General features: G+C 40.5%; 1 protein-coding gene across 2 annotated transcripts in view; it reads right to left on the bottom strand.

Moving 5' to 3' along the window:
• Window positions 1-4,519: 4,519 nt before the first annotated feature.
• Window positions 4,520-15,959, bottom strand: part of CNDP2 (carnosine dipeptidase 2) — a 41,092-nt gene continuing 29,652 nt past the window's right edge. For both annotated transcript variants that reach the window (XM_061448915.1, XM_061448914.1), the window contains exons 3-12: window positions 15,782-15,925; window positions 13,211-13,373; window positions 11,564-11,652; window positions 10,488-10,688; window positions 9,897-9,981; window positions 9,181-9,341; window positions 7,069-7,233; window positions 6,406-6,547; window positions 5,642-5,789; window positions 4,520-5,215 (exon numbers count right to left, since the gene is read on the bottom strand). In XM_061448915.1, the coding sequence (XP_061304899.1) occupies window positions 5,146-5,215; window positions 5,642-5,789; window positions 6,406-6,547; window positions 7,069-7,233; window positions 9,181-9,341; window positions 9,897-9,981; window positions 10,488-10,688; window positions 11,564-11,652; window positions 13,211-13,373; window positions 15,782-15,925 (1,368 nt within the window). In that variant the 3' untranslated portion in view covers window positions 4,520-5,145. The remainder of the gene's footprint in view (window positions 5,216-5,641; window positions 5,790-6,405; window positions 6,548-7,068; window positions 7,234-9,180; window positions 9,342-9,896; window positions 9,982-10,487; window positions 10,689-11,563; window positions 11,653-13,210; window positions 13,374-15,781; window positions 15,926-15,959) is intronic.

Below are 15,959 nucleotides of genomic sequence, written 5' to 3'. Positions count from 1 at the left end.
GATCCTCCTGCAACTATTTCCAAGTGTCATTGGTCTGATGCCTTAAACTTCTGGCATTTACACAAATTAAAAAGTATGTTCCATCCAGTGGATTTGCAGAAATTGCTGCTTTTCTGCCAGAGTTTTTACATGTTGCTAGTCATTCGAATAGTAAAGAAGTTAATGGAGAGGAATTCGGAAATAAGAAGTTACCTTCTCCCACTCCATTTAGTGTTACTATATTGTTGTGCCAGCTTCCAGAAACTGCAAACTATTGCAGTGGCAATTACAGAATAAAGTTGAAATTAAAGGTCGTTGCTGGCTAGCATTTTCCACAATAGCATGATAAGAATCACAGTCTTAACATAAAAAGATGACACTCAGTCCACTCAACATATAATTATTACATTATAAAGTGAAAGCCTGGTTGTATTGCTGGGAAATGCTGTGAGCCCCACTTGCAAGAATAGCCCCACTAATGTGAATGATTGGAAAAATTAGCAGGAGAGTGGGAGCAGGAAGAACATCAGTAATAGAGAACGTGGGAGGCAAAGGCCAGGTCTTCTGTACTGTGCATGTACTATTGGAAAGTCCAAAAGGAAACAGATTTTTTGCATTTAAAGGTTTCTAATGATGCACCAGAACACAGTTGGTAACAGAAGATGTCAACCCATTACTGTTTCAGTAAGACAGCCTAAAACACCACCTTAAAGGCGTATTTATAAATAAATACTAAACAGCATTCTAGCTTGCAAAAGACTCTTGCAGCTACTCTACTACTTTAACATTTTAGTTATATTTTGCTTTCCAAGTTGCTGGAAGTCTAGGGAAGAGTTTAATAGGCTTTCTTAAAATTAAGCAGCAGCATCTCAATTAAAATCATAGGTTAGGGTTGGAAAGGACCTTAAGATCATCTAGTTCCAACCCCCCTGCCATGGGCAAGGACACCTCACACTAAACCATATCACCCAAGGCCTCATCCAACCTGGTCTTGAACACCACCAGGGATGGAGCATTCACAGCCTCCCTGGGCAACACATTCCAGTGCCTCACCACCCTAACAGTAAATAACTTCTTCCTTATAGCCAATCTAAACTTTCCCTGTTTAAGTTTTAACCCATTACCCCTTGTCCTGTCACTACAGTCCCTAATGAACAGTCCCTCCCCAGCATCCCTATAGCCCCCCTTCAAATTCTCCCTCCTAGAATTTCTAACTGCTCAAAAGACAGCATTTATTATTAAGTCTCTAACCTTGACTCCACTATTCACTACATGCACATTAAATCCATTAAGCAGTTCAGAAACAGGAAATTTAATTCCATCATATATCTTAGCAGCTACCTTGAAGTTCAGGAATTTGATACAATTTTGCATATATTAACAGCCCAGATTTGCAGTTCCGTTTCCTTTATCCAAAAGAACAAGAAAACACTCCTCCACATTCACAAACAACAGCTAATAGAAGAAATGTCTCTATACAAAGGCTTGCTTGAATATAACTAACATATTCCACTTTCAAGTGACACTTGGCACTTTGTGCTGTGGGTTAGATTTTTCACTATAGATTATAACCACATATTTAATATTTGGGGTTTTATTTTTTGTGAAGAGACCACATATCCTCCAAGGCTGCAGCAGGTCTCACAATTCAAATGATCAACTGTGTACAGGACAGCTTCTTTTCCAAAGGAGAGCAGAGCGCAATAACACTGACAAAAAAACAGCTGCCCAACTGTATTTATCATCTCATTTTTCAGTCTAAAGGGCAGAAATATAAGAGGCCCTTAGGTTGTCTTTATGATTGAGAAGAACATAAGCCTGCCCAGACAGGAGGAGGAAACTGCATACCGATGTGACAGCATCAGCTGGCATATTTCATTGGCATGTGCTTTAAGCAGGCCTCAAGAGACCTCAGAATTGCTAAGGATATGCAAAATAATAGAAAGATGAATATTTAAAAGTACTAGAAAAACATATCTTGGCATTCAGAATTTGTAATAACCTAACATCATGATGCAGAATGGTATGCTCAAGCTGGCTAGGAACTAGAATCAAAATTATCCACTGCTAAGCTTTCCTGTATAGTCTAAGCAGACACTGAGGAATAGTTTCAATCCCCTGCAGAACTTCATTAATTATTGAGAAGGTGATTTATTCAGATTGACTCCTAAATGTAAAAAGTACATTTAATACATGAATCTATCCTAGCTTAATTGAGTTCAGGTAACACTAAAAAAAAATGTAATGTTTTTAAGTTAGTACTTTGACAGAATGAACAAACTTGCATCTCACTTTATCTAAATTAGCTCTGTTATCTCCACTCTTCATACTGCTTCAAGGTCAAGATTACAAAGCTAAAGTTTCCTAAGACAGCCTATCATGTAACCTTATGGAAAAATAATTTGGATTTAGTTAGTGCATCCAAACTCATTATGCTGAACCACAGCCTGTTTTTCAAGTTAAAACCATATGTCGAGGTTTAAACCCAGTCAGGTAACTCGTTCGCTCACTTCCCCCCCTTTCTTGCCCTCCCCCTGCTCCCGGAGGGACGGAGAGGAGAATCGAAAAGAATGCAACTCCCATGGGTTGAGGTAAGAACAGTTTAGTAACTAAGGTATAACACAAATCACTACTGCTACCACCAATGATAATTATGATAAAGGAAATAACAAGGGAAGAGAATACAACACCTCAGCACCAGCTGACCGATAACTCACCCCCCAAGCCCGACCAAGCTCCGACCGATACCTCCTCCAACCCTGCAGTCTCCCAGCCCTTCCGGCTAACTCCCAGTTACCTCCTGGGCATGACATGCTGTGGTATGGAATACCTCTTTGGTCAGTTTGGGTCAGGTGTCCTGTCTCTGCTTCCTCCCGGCTTCCCCTCCTCCCTGGCAGAGCATGAGGCTCACAAAGTCCTTGGCCAAACCAAAACATCGTTATCAGCTCTGTTCCCGAGCTGAAAGTCAAAACACTGCACTGCACCAGCTACCAAGAAGGAGAAAAATGACTGCTACTGCTGAACCCAGGACACCATAGCAGCTACCCAGGCTAACCAAACCCACCTGAAACACCTGCAGTCTTGCCCTCGTCCTGGTGACACTCTCCTCTTCAACAGAGACTGGTCTTTGCCATGCTTCACAATTCTGACATGCTGTACTTATTTGGTAAGCGTAGGATCTGATGCGGTGTCAACAGTGCAAAACTTGAGCTAATTGACTGATTCTCAAGAATCAGGTGTAAGTGAAATAAGACAACTATAGACATGCTCACTTGCTGAACACAGTCCATGACAAAAATCAGCTTTTTTTTTTCCCAAATAAGCTGTTTCTTTACACTGTTAGAAACTAGTATTACCTCAGCCCAGGAACTGGACTTCCACGCTTTTCAAATCAGTAGGTAGAAAGTAAGCAATAAAAACTGACCAACAGCCAGCAAATTGTCTTTTCATGAGTAATCTGGGATGTCAACTCGGTAACTCAGAATGCTGCTTTAAACACATTTACGGCTAGGACTAGTTATCATGTATAACTAATTGATCTCAGCATACAGATGACCTCTAATTATCCAGGCAAGCCAGTCTTGTCCTCTGTATGGACCACATACCATAGCAGAGTAGCCCCACTGTCACTGAAAGGTGAGAGCCTAGCAGCCCAGTGTGTGTACAGATACTTGGTGCTAGCCAGTCCTATCACAGGCATATGACATGGGTCTCAGACTGCGCCAGAGCTGCAAGTGCAAAGTTTAATGATACCAGATTGTTTCCAGCCATAATCTTCCATGACAAACCAAATGGAACAAAACCAGAAGAGAAGCTTTAGAAGCTTCACTGTGAGAACAGAAGACAACTCCTTGCCCCAACAGCCTTCCACTGTTAAAGACTCCAGATCAAGCAACAGCGAAAACCAGATAGACAAGACATTTGTGCTTTCTGCCCTTCAGGGGAGGAAGCATCACATGCTGCTTGCTTATTTGTCAGGATACAGGACCGCACTATGCTCTCAGACAGTTCTCAGAGCAAGACATCATCACTTCAAATACTTACCTAGTTTAGACTGCTAGTGCTGGTCAGGTAATTCAGTCAGTGAGCCAAATCCAGTTCAGATTAGCACACATGTAAGAGGGTTTGGTTTTTGACATAATACCAGGAGTGTTGGACTTTAATGTTTCCAAAAGACAGCTTGAAGTTGGATGTCAGTCAGTAGTGGCAATGAGTGATGCTCTCCTCTCCCTATTTATGACTCCAAATTCCCCCCACTCCCCTGCAGTACCATCAGCTATGCTAGTGTGGCTTCAAGCCAAAATAGAATATTTTCTGAGCTTGTTTTCTCTCAGAAGATCAGGATTTAGCAACATCTGTTTCAAGTCTACAAGTTGTTAAAGCACCAGATCCTAAGGAATGAAAAACTTGGATTCCATGAAAGTACAGTCTTTGTAGTCATGCTGCTCATCTGCCTCTGTGGCCATGGAAGAGTTCCTCCCAACTTACCTGAAGTTGCTTTTCCTCCCATTATTTAATCCTTAGAGACCAAGAGCCAGACTCTAGAGCATGATTATTTATTGTCCTTTTTAAGGAGTACAAAGACAGCTTTACAAAAAGATGGCCAGTAGTTATTACCACAGTGAATGTTGTTAAAACACAATTCACTGTGAATTGAAACCTGCAATCAGGTATAAGCTGTAAGAGACAAACTGCTCTTCCAAATCACTCAGTAAGACAGATGCCTCACTCCACCTTGAACACATTCCAGTATAGCCCTATAATCTGTCACTTCAACTACTTCCTTCCAGGACATATCCAGAAATAAGAATTTTAAACTTTACTAGCAGTTCTGCAAGTGAGGTGGCTGCTTTAACAGTTGAGAGAAAACCTTTCCTCTTGCTTTACAGGAAGAGTAGATGAATACAGCAAACCACAACTTGAATGTGATACAGAGGGGACAAAGATGCAGTTCAGTACTGCTGGACAGATAAAGAATAGTCTGTCATTTGATGTAAGCATTTAAGGAAATATTTTTGGTTCAAGCGGAACTGTATGTTTCCCTCTCCCCCACCAAGGCAGAGGAGTGTTGGTGGAAAAGGGGAGCCATGTGAGACTTGGTAGTTGATGACTCTTTGTAAGATAATTCAGACTTCTGATCCATAAACCAAAAGGTAATTGTCTAACTTAGTCCTTCAGCTGGGAAACTTCATAAAGGTATGCACCTAGCATCTTCACCCCCTGGATGTAGTTGTGCCTGGAAAGAAGATAGCTTTCATTAGCACTGTCTTAGTTTGAGCTGCATTTGTAGTGCTTTTTGCAATCAGTCCTATCCACACAACAGACTACAGACATTTCTGATGCAGGCAACAGACTATTCCCAGCCTTCCCACATCTCCCCTGGTAAGGGAGGAAAGCCACCCATGGGATAGGGGGTAACCAAGCTTGGAGACCCAAGGTATAAAAACTGCTCCCGATTCTAAATTTATTGAATCAGAAGCAAGGAGAACAAGATTCAGCTATAGACTAGTTATCCAACCAGTCATTCCCTGCTACAGAGAAATGGCACTTAGGCTTCCAGAAAATTAAGGAAAAAAGAGCTCAACTTTTCTTGGTCCTTTTCATAATACATGCCAAAACCCATGGTAAACTCAGCCTGGCACAGGGATAAATATTCTCTTACCTATTTAGCTTCTCATTTTGAGAGTGAGCACCATCATCTGCAGCTCCAACAGGAAGCAGCATGACATTCTTGCCTGTTGCTTCTTGAAAAGTAAGTGTAACAGGAATGCTTCCTCCCTCCCTTGTCAGGTCTGGTTCAACTCCAAAAACTAGAAAAGTGATACTCTAGTCAGTTCAGAGTTGTAGTTTTTAACAAAACCTTACTTAAGCCATTAAGTACCAACCACATCTGTACCAGGTACTGGTCAATTCCTGTTTTAATCAGCCAGACTGCACAGGCCACAGAACTGTGGAGCTTCTTTCCCATAGATGTATTGCTGGAGTAACTTTCAAAGTTCAGTCCAAACAGTTCCACAAATAACACTTCACTCAAATGCCTGTTTGTACTCCAACACAAGTTGGATTTGCTCTAGTTGCCCTATGCAATCTATCAGTTATGCTAGGACAGCTAAAGAGGAATGCTAGGATGACTAAACTTTGAGGGCTTTTGCTAAGCAAGTGACCTGAACTGAAAGTCCCACCTATACACAAAAGCAACAATGTACCATCAGACTTGTTCCAGTACAGTAGGCATGAGCTTGATATCATTTCTGCCCTTCTTGTACATCAGACTCAAGGACTGCACATGACATGCTTCATAACTTAAGTTAGACGAACTTAAGTGCAGAACACTAAGTATTATGCAAACATAACCTCCTCAGTATTTCTTGAGGTGCTGGAATAAAAGTTTTAGTTCTCCCAATGGCAAGCAGAAAACGCACTGACCTGTCTTCATGGCCCTCCTGCCAGCCATGTAGTGGGGATGGTTGAAGTCTGACACCCAGGGTTTTCCACCATGGCCTAAGTACACTCTGAATTTGTTGGGGCTATGCAGCTCTGCAAATTTTTTGCTCACATATTCTTCAACCTATGAGAAAGATCAAACAATCTTACCTACTGTTAGCAATTCTATGAACTCTGGTAAAGACTGTATACTAAAAGCATCTTACGGACTTGCAGGTCACTACTACTGTGCAGCAATACTTTTCCCATTACTATTATTTCATATTATTCCTATGTATCTCTGCCCCGAAATCAGAATATCTCCTTTAGGCAAGTTAACAGTATACTGTAGAACAGTTAGCCAGTATATCAAACTTATGTTTCTGTATATGCACTTCTGGCAATCCAAGTGCCCTACAATAAAATTAGCCTTTACTCCTAAGCCCCTTTCTTTAAGAAAAATTGACTATTCAGGCCACAATGCTCATACAATTGCTGTATGTGAGCCATACAGCAATTCCCTCAATTACCCAAGTTGAGGTGCAGAACAGGGAAAAATGGAAGTAAACAAATGTTTTAGAAAACAAATACTTTTCCCCTCAGCATGGAGAAGAACTAAAATTAAGACAGTAGTTGTTTTGACACCACCAATTCGTCTCAACATACATGCTTTGTGACTTCTTCAGGAGTCATGTTTGGCACAAGTCTGATTGAGAACTTCCCAATCACTTTCCTAGGAATCACAGTCTTGGCTCCAGAGGCTGAGAAGGCTCCTTCAATTCCATGGAGAGACAAGGAAGGGTATCTCCACCTATGCATAAGGATATCTCTCTGCAGAAGCAAAGGGAAATACAAAAGGTTAAATCAGGTTTGACAGAGTTCCTCAAAGTAATAATTTCCTCAGTCTAATAGACTTCACAAGAAACAGTGCTTTCCCCCATCCAGAAGTGCAGTTTGTTCAAGACTCCTCAGTTACAAACAGAAGCTGCTACTCCCATTAGGCACATATTTGATAAAACAGCTGGGTTGTTCTAATTCTCCTGGTTCTATGAAACTTTTAGAACATGAATGGTCTGTTTCTGACAAGGATACAAATACCATATATTGATATGTATATACATACGTAAGATATATCTATGCATACCTTACCTATACTCCATATATATAGGTTCTCAAGCACAGTGTGCAGTGAGTGTATTGGAAGGTCTAGTCCCCACTGCCTCCAGTCAGGCAGGTGCCTTCACCGAGTCACATGCTTATGAAGATCACAGGTTTGCTGAAAGCCTCACCACATGTAGACTGAGGCACACAGCATGCTCCTTCCCCATTTATATCATCAGTTGCATTAAACTGCCTGAACTCCAGGTTGATTAAAATGAGTACTACTGCCTTTTTCAGCTATGCTCCTGCATTTCCTTCTTGCTGCCTTGGACACAGCTGTTCAGTACACTGGATACTGAAACACATCTGTGTTCCATAAAGACAGCTACAGTATCTCAAGCATGAACTTACGGTTTTAGACTTGGAAATTTTGTGGCCTTTATGTTCACAGTTTGCTTTGTTCCAGGTACAACCTGCCTCTGAACTCCCCAAGCAAATTGAACCGCCACAGTTCAAATCTCTCAAGCAGCGTTTCTCACATATTACAGCCTTTGCTCCCATCTCTCTCCTTGGCCCTAAGACTCTTCTTGCATGCACACAACTTAAAACTCCCTTGGTAAGTTAAGCTAGGATTTCAGCCTAAGACTGAACTGCTTTAGTTCGCTATCAAAGCTCCTCCTTATACACAAGCTATATTTCATCCATTACTTTATAGGACAAGCCTACACAAGGAAGTCTGTGTGCTCCCAGCTGATACAAAGATGAACATGTAAAGACAAGGCTGAGGATATAAAATTGTTACTCATACTCATCTGAGTCTCCTCCTGACAGTACTAGGACAGAAAACAGTCCTGCATATGTAAACTTGTCTTTTACAAGACTTGTTTCTGCTTTTTATGGTAAGAGATGTATTTACATCTAGGGTTTAATGCTTTAAAATTAGCATGCAAGACCTATACCTTGCAGGATTCAATGCTCTTAAAAGCATTCATTTGGAGAGGTCCCAGGGTAAAGATTTGAGAAGTTCAGACATGAGTTTATTGAACTTGAGCTGTTCAAAGATTTGGGCAGCTGCCCAGTTCATGGCTACAAAACAGTCCTTGCTTGCTAGGTCTAAGATGACATTCAGTATGTCAGCCTTAAGTTCATCACAGCTAGATCAAGCTGTTTTCTCACCTAATGAGAAGGCATCTCTGTAAGCCGTTTACTTTCTGATAACCCACTGAACTTCCTAGAGATGTAGGAAGTCAGATGCTTTGTGTAGATGTGGTATCTGACCTCTGAACAAGTGCTAGCAGTTCTTATCTAGCATTAAGAGAACAGCACTAGATAAAGTTCCATACAAGTTTGAAATGTTATTTATATATAGATGAAGGAGCAAATTTAAAGTTGTCTAGACCTCTTCCCTTAAACAAGGAATAACTGAGATTTAAGTTTCCAAGCACCTAACACCTTGCAGAGGAACTGCTAATATTAAGAGCACAGTCAACTGTATACCAGGTGAAATTATCTTCAAAGCAATATCACCATTTTAAAGACATTAAATTAATTCTCTGCCTACTAAATTACTCTGTAACTATACAAGTAGCCACAAAAAACTTGTTTCTGCCTTCTACTAATATAGGTAGCTTGATCTAATATAGCCAGCCAGGGTAGACGGGGAGTGATGCAGTATACCTTTGTATCATGCAATAGTTTTGTTGCTCCTACATCTTTTGCATATTCTCCCAGGTCAAAATCAATCTTCTCATACAGTGCCAGCTCTTCATCAGTAACAGGTGCAACTGCTTCATTAATGCCTGGGATTAAGATTTTCCCTTTCTTGTCTATAAGAGAAGCTGTAAACAAGAAGCACCTAATATCAGGATTCAACTAGGACAAAAAAGATGTCATTGCTGAGAACACTTCCCATGGGAAATAGTAGTCTTTGCCTTCTGAAAATTCCATAAAGGTGTCATGAAATTCTGACCTCTCCCTTCCAGAGCTTGTACCACTAAGCACGGAAAGAACTTATGGAATCTGCAGCTACCCAAAATATTCACTTCCTTGCAACTATAATTCTATTGCTACATGTTTAGCTGGCTGTTTGAAGGCAGGATTCCCAAGGAGTTTAGTGTCACACCTGTAGACAAGTGTGCAGAAGACAGCCAATTTAATTAACATACAAGTCTGCAGCAAGGTTTTAGGGGGAGTTAAAGTAGACAGACAACTTTTTGGCAAGACCATATTTCGGCATCTAAGGCATCAGCCTTACATACCTGGCAAGCACCATTTCATTAGTCATTGCTTTGCTAGTGTAAGCAGCTCTTTGGAACTCACTCTCTGCAAGCTCACTGTGCTTTAATGGCTTATTCCTATTTTAGATGCATTCAGTGAAACCTCCCTTTTCTTACCCATTAGAGTAATGAGATCTGTCATGGCTTCATGTACTGAACCACCATAAACTCCAGAGTGAAGGTCTTTGTCACTACATTCCACCTGGTTTGAAGTGAATAAAGATTTGGCGTTATTTTAGCATGAAGGTACTGTCAAATGTACAGAAGAGACTTTTGCCTTAGCTTTTTGCTGCACATATTGAGAATACATCTATTTTTGGAACCAGACTACCCAGTTGTAATAAATTAAAGCAGATATGCTTTTTATTGCTCTGTGGAGTACAAGCCCTTAGTACTGACTGTCCCAACCCTGGGGACTTCAGTGACATCTCTTCTTGCATTTAAGTAAAGATCTGAAGATTATCTATGCCATGAGAATATTCCAGTGAAGGTACCAGGATATCTTGCTTCATACATCTGAAAGTTTTCCCTCCCACCTAAGTAGCATTTAGAATAGTAAAAGGAAGATATTTAGACACTTAGTAGAAACTGTTCCATTTCAGCCAGTTTCACCTTTTCTTAAAGGCTATTGGCATGAAAATGTCTACCACTCTTTAGTGGAAAATCCAGTTTAATAGTACTGGTTTTGCAGTGTACTTTAGCTCTTACCTCTATGAAGTAATAGCAGATACCCCTCAAGCCATAAGTGATACAAGGCTTCTTCTTGCCTAGCCAGTAGTTGTCAGAAATGCAAACATAATCTACATCTTTGAAGAAAGCATCTTTTTGAGCAAAAATCAGTTCATCAAGGCCTTCAGATCCCGATTCTTCCATACCTTCTAGGCAGAACTTAATATTTACTGGAAACTCCTTTGAAAGTTAAAACCAAGAACAATTAAATATGTGAAAACACTGGACTCCTTCAACAATCAGTAATTTCCATGTCATGTACAAAGCAGAAAAGTAGACACAGGTAAATTAGTTCCATGACAGTGGAATTTAATAATATTTTGTGTATAATTAACAAGTTTGGACTGCACAAATACGCAAAAAGTGTTAACTAAACTCAATGGCAACTTCTTCTCAATCCTCTTAACTGTGGGAATGAAGCAGAAATCTGTTGCCAAGGTTAAGTCACGGTGCTAGGAAAATTAATACTAACCACAGAAACTGCATGCCACAGTAGGAGTCAGAGCAACCCTGTCTATCCAGTCTATCATATTCTATATGCCTAGACAGCATCTGAGAACTAGTTATTCTTCTTGCAAGTAACAGCAACTTGTCTTGCAAGGTAATGCAGACAACCTGAGCTATTTCTGATTGCGCTTTTTCTTGAACAGAAACACCAAAACTCCCAGTTTAGTGTTACTAAGTTAATCTCTTCTTAGAGATCAGTGGCAGTGAGACATTAAGCATTGCTAAAGGCCAAGCTAATCTGATATCCTTACATGAAAGCAATCACATTTGATTATTCCTCCTGCACCAGATGACTGCATATATATTTTCCTTCTTACACATTTTGTTAAAGCAAAAAAACATTTAAAGTGCAATCCAAGCATCTACAAGACCAACCTGCAGTCAGCAAGTCAACTCAGCCTTACTGGGACATCAGCAAATTTACAAGCCTATTGCATCATTTCTCTGATCAGCTGAATAAGCAGGCTTGCCTCAAGGGTTTGCAGCTTGGATAACATTTATTGGTAGACTCAGCTGTATGCAAAACAGGATACATTTTGAGCACATACCTGGTTAGTTTGTTGATAAGCCTCCAAGGCATTCAACCAGGCAAGCACTGGACCTTTGTCATCTGTTGATCCTCGCCCATACAACTTTCCTGTAGATACAAATCAACTAGTGTGAAGATAAATTGGGATGAAGTTTCTGTCATCTCTTGCTTGCAGGGGAAAACATCTTTTCAGATAAGCTTTTTAGCCCTGCTTCTATTAACTTCCATTTCTACTTCAGAAGAATCAGTGGGTTTACACATCCTGCTTTATACATCCACGCAAATAGGAAAGGCGCAGGACTGCAATAGTTCCCCACTTCCAAAGCTACTCCACCTCTTCCCCTACTTGCTCCCTGGACAGGAGTTGAACATTAGCCTGGAAAAGATGTAACTGCCTTGCACCATGTTGCTCCCATGTCCTTCACAATAGTATCATTTTTTATGAACACAGCAATAAACAAGTTACCTCCTTTTACAGAAACTATGCAGTATTAGCTTCAACTCAATAATTCTTTGCTCAAAGAGTTCAGTAGCTAGTGACCGATCATTTCTCTGGATTCTCCAGGTAAAAGCTGGTCTCCCCAGAAAGGGCTTTAGTCAAAAACCAGTTTTACAGGCTACAGGGAAGTCCCAGGAAATGTAGCACACGGGATCACAGTAAACGTAGATATAGCAGCAACTCAGCTGTGACTACAGCCCCTAAGCACTAGCTGTAACCACAGTGACAGAACAGGCCCAACAACTTGGAGAATAAGGAAGAAGCCTTAGGTATATATGTCTCTTACACTGCCAGGCTGCATGGAGATAAACCACAGCCTGAAGCAAGTCTGGCTCTTACTCAGATGAGAATCTGACTTAGTAACTTGGGCTCTACTGCCTGTGCCCAAGTACAAATACTAGTTACCACAGATACTTCTTCTCTTGGCAATGATTAACGCTTACGCAACAAGAATGATTAATGTCCTTCTATTCATATGACCTTTGACACTCAACACTGAGCAAATGAAATAAGAAAAAGGCTGGGTAGCACCAGCTTTAAACAGAAAAGGAATCTTTAGTCTCCTCTTGTCTACTGGCAATGTGTTGTTTCAACAAGAGTTACTGTACAATTTCTTCATCCCTGTTTATGGGAGGGGAACACTTGTCTGGGCATTAGCTCTGTAAAACAGATTCTGCAGTACTCATCATAGCACTGGATGCAAACACAAGGCAACCCAGAGAGGCTGACATACCACTTCTTTTACCAGGCATAAAAGCAGCTGTGTTGAGGTTTTGCCCACTGTAGTGGTCCAAAGTCCCCACAGGCTGCAAGTTGTGAACAGCACAAGAAACTAGGTCTAGAAAGCTTTCTGGCAACAAATTGTTACAATGGAAGACAGCAGCTAAGACTTTGCTGTAGCTGCAAGGAAGATTACACGCAAGTACAGCCTATCGGAGATGGAAAATGTTGCAACTCTACTGCTTACCATTTCCCACCCTGCATATTTTCTCAACAGTATAAAATGTATAAAAAGTATCCATGTATAAACATCCAATGTATAAAAAGTATCCATGTCTGCTATTACTCTCCTTCCCCCTTTACAATCAAGGGCACAACTTTAGAACAGTTAAGAAATTACTATACTTCTTAGAGAATTGCTCATCAGTTGAAGTCCACTGCTCTTACCTTCTCTTTCTACCAGTGTGAAGGGCTCACTATCCCAGCCGTCCTCTAGTAATGCTGGCTGAACATCCAGGTGGCCATATAAACACACAGTCTTTTTATTTGGATCTGAGCCCAGTGTTCCCAAAACAACTGGTGGAAGAGGGATCTCTGATCCATCTGGCAGCTAGAAATAGGATGAAAGAAGTTTTATTCAAATGTGGAACACCAGAATGGCACATTTTTATCAGATAAACCAATTACTTTAACATTGAGGTTATAAGGCATATAGACAGCTAAACATAACTAAGCTAAACTGCCAGAAGCAGTGTAAGTTTCCTGACAAGTTCCAATAATAGTCAAAATGTTCCAAGCCACTCAGAACTGTTAGTCTTAAACTAGCAATCCCATATCAGATTTTAGCAGAGAAAGCTGTCTGCATGCCATACTGCCGTATCTAATGCTGACCTAAGCATAGTGATAAACTCCATTCAATATTACACTTTGTATTGCTTGTCACTGCACTTTTATCCTGCACACAGGACAGCTCTAGACAAAAGTTTCCCGACAGTGGTATCACCAAGTATAACACATGCCTCCACCCAAATAAGGTCAGCACAACAGATGTATTTCTCTATACAAGCCTATGCTGTTAAACTAAGGGCAGGGTAGTGCTGATGATCTTTGTTCAAGACCTAGACTTTGCTTAGTCCTTTGGAATACCCCATAAGCAATTATGACATGCTACTCAGTCAGCATGTATTTCTCTCAGTGAACATACTGGTCAGCACTGTGCAGCAGATTAAGATCAGCTTTGACTTTCTGCTCACATGGGCTCCAAGTTCCAATTTATTTTTTAAAAAATCAACAGGTTACATAGTCCTTGGATAGCTGCAGCTCCAATTAAAGCATTACTGAAAGAACTTACATTTAATCAAGACAGTACAAACTGTTGTGTAGCTGCAAACTAAGATTAGACAAGTTCAACAGGTGCTTTATGTTGTCCTTCACTGATACAGCAGCAATGTACATAATACACTAATTTTGTCTATACTTAATATAAAACTAAATACTGAAGTTAACTTTAATCCAGCTGCAAGAATTCCTAATGGAAATGTTACTTGTAATAAACTAAAAATCAATTCTTACCCCCCCGAAATTACACTGATTAGAGGAAAAAGTTTGTGTCTGAATTAATCAAAATACTTTTGACAGGATTTTCAGCTGTAGGTAGTAGCAAAACTAGAATTATCCTACAGATTCCCTCCCAAGAGGACCCTGAAGTCAGACATTTTCTTGCTGGAACCTGTAGTGCTACCGACAAATGTATTCCAGCTACCAAAAGCTGGAACTGCCCAGAGGGTCCTCATACACACAGATTTCACCCAGCAGTCACCAGTACCAACTACAATGACAATCTTACAAATAGCAAAGAATAGCATTTTCAATGCCACTATTTAAACGCTAATGTAATAATTTTGGTATGGGTCTTATTCTGCGACATGCAGTAACCAGACTCTTCAGAGGAGAAACATATCAAATGGATTGTTCCCTAGTATAAGACTGTCATATTTCTCATAAGTATATACATTTTTCAGCTGAATAAAAGCAATTCAGATCACTAAAAATAAGGACAGGAGTCAGCCTATTAATCCTTTTGTTTCTGGTAAGGGTGCAGTGCAACCTTGTGACAAATGTAACAGTTCTGAAGAACCTGAAAGTCTTTGTAAGACTTCCTGAGATTTCAGTCAGTATCTTTACACTACAAGTCTAAGGTCCAACACTAGCCTGCTGTTAAAAGTGTCTAACATTTGTTGCAGGTGCTGTCTCCATGTTCAGTTAGACAGGTATTTAAAACACATTTAATACATAGTTCAAAATGTAGCACAACATGCTTAACTGATCTGGAACCCAAGGAAGCTCAGAATGCGTGTCAGGAAAGACATTATCCTATACCCCAACAGCTACTGCTTTTCTATGCCACTACCCACAAGACCCTTCTGTGGTGATCCTGAGTAGAAGACCAGACATCAAGGAAGTAAGTGAACCACATAATTAGCCTGAGTACACTCCAGCCTGTGCTGTGCTAAGCTGCACACACAGCTTTGACTTCCTGCCTGCTTTGCACTGTACATATCCTTGAGCTGCAGGATAAACTTAGCCAGTTGACAGTAGCTGGCAGGCAGCTCCCACTTGGCACTGAGGATTACACAACCTGCATGTCCTTCTCTTTAGATAAAAGTGCAGCAAATATTTCTCATGTGAATATCCCTTTTGTTTGGAAGTGGAATTAAACAACATTAATAAAAAAATGGGATAACATTCCCATGAATGGGATCTGCACAGAATAAAGCTATACACTTACTGGATGCCCACTAGATGCTATATAGCTTGGGGTTCCCCATATTTGAAGGGACATAAGATTGTTAGAGCTACCACTAGAAAGAGGTTAGCATAAACAGCATTTTAAATGATACTTTATGGAGTCTAAGTGGCTTTCTTGGCAAGATTATAGGAAGCCAGCACTCCCTAGTGCAACACCTTGTTTTCTAAAGAGAAAACTTCTAGTAAGCTGACATTCAGATGCTCATGTACCTTTTGTTTCCCAATATCCATAAGTTTGGTTGTGCCTCCCAGACGCTCAATGTCCTTCGCAGCAACCTCCATCATACGCTTGATTTCATCCCTCTTCTCCGGCCATGCTGATACACTCTGGATTGCCACCCATTCTGCCAGCCTCTACAAAAAGACAGAAAAAAACTGAAGCTAATTA

The sequence above is a fragment of the Pezoporus flaviventris genome, unplaced genomic scaffold (assembly GCF_033815535.1).
Source record: "Pezoporus flaviventris isolate CSIRO_AGI_PZ_B2104156 unplaced genomic scaffold, CSIRO_AGI_Pfla_v1 ptg000007l, whole genome shotgun sequence".
Lineage (NCBI taxonomy): Eukaryota > Metazoa > Chordata > Aves > Psittaciformes > Psittacidae > Pezoporus > Pezoporus flaviventris.
The sequence above is the reverse complement of the archived record's forward strand: the minus strand, read 5'-3'. Positions and strand labels throughout refer to the sequence as shown.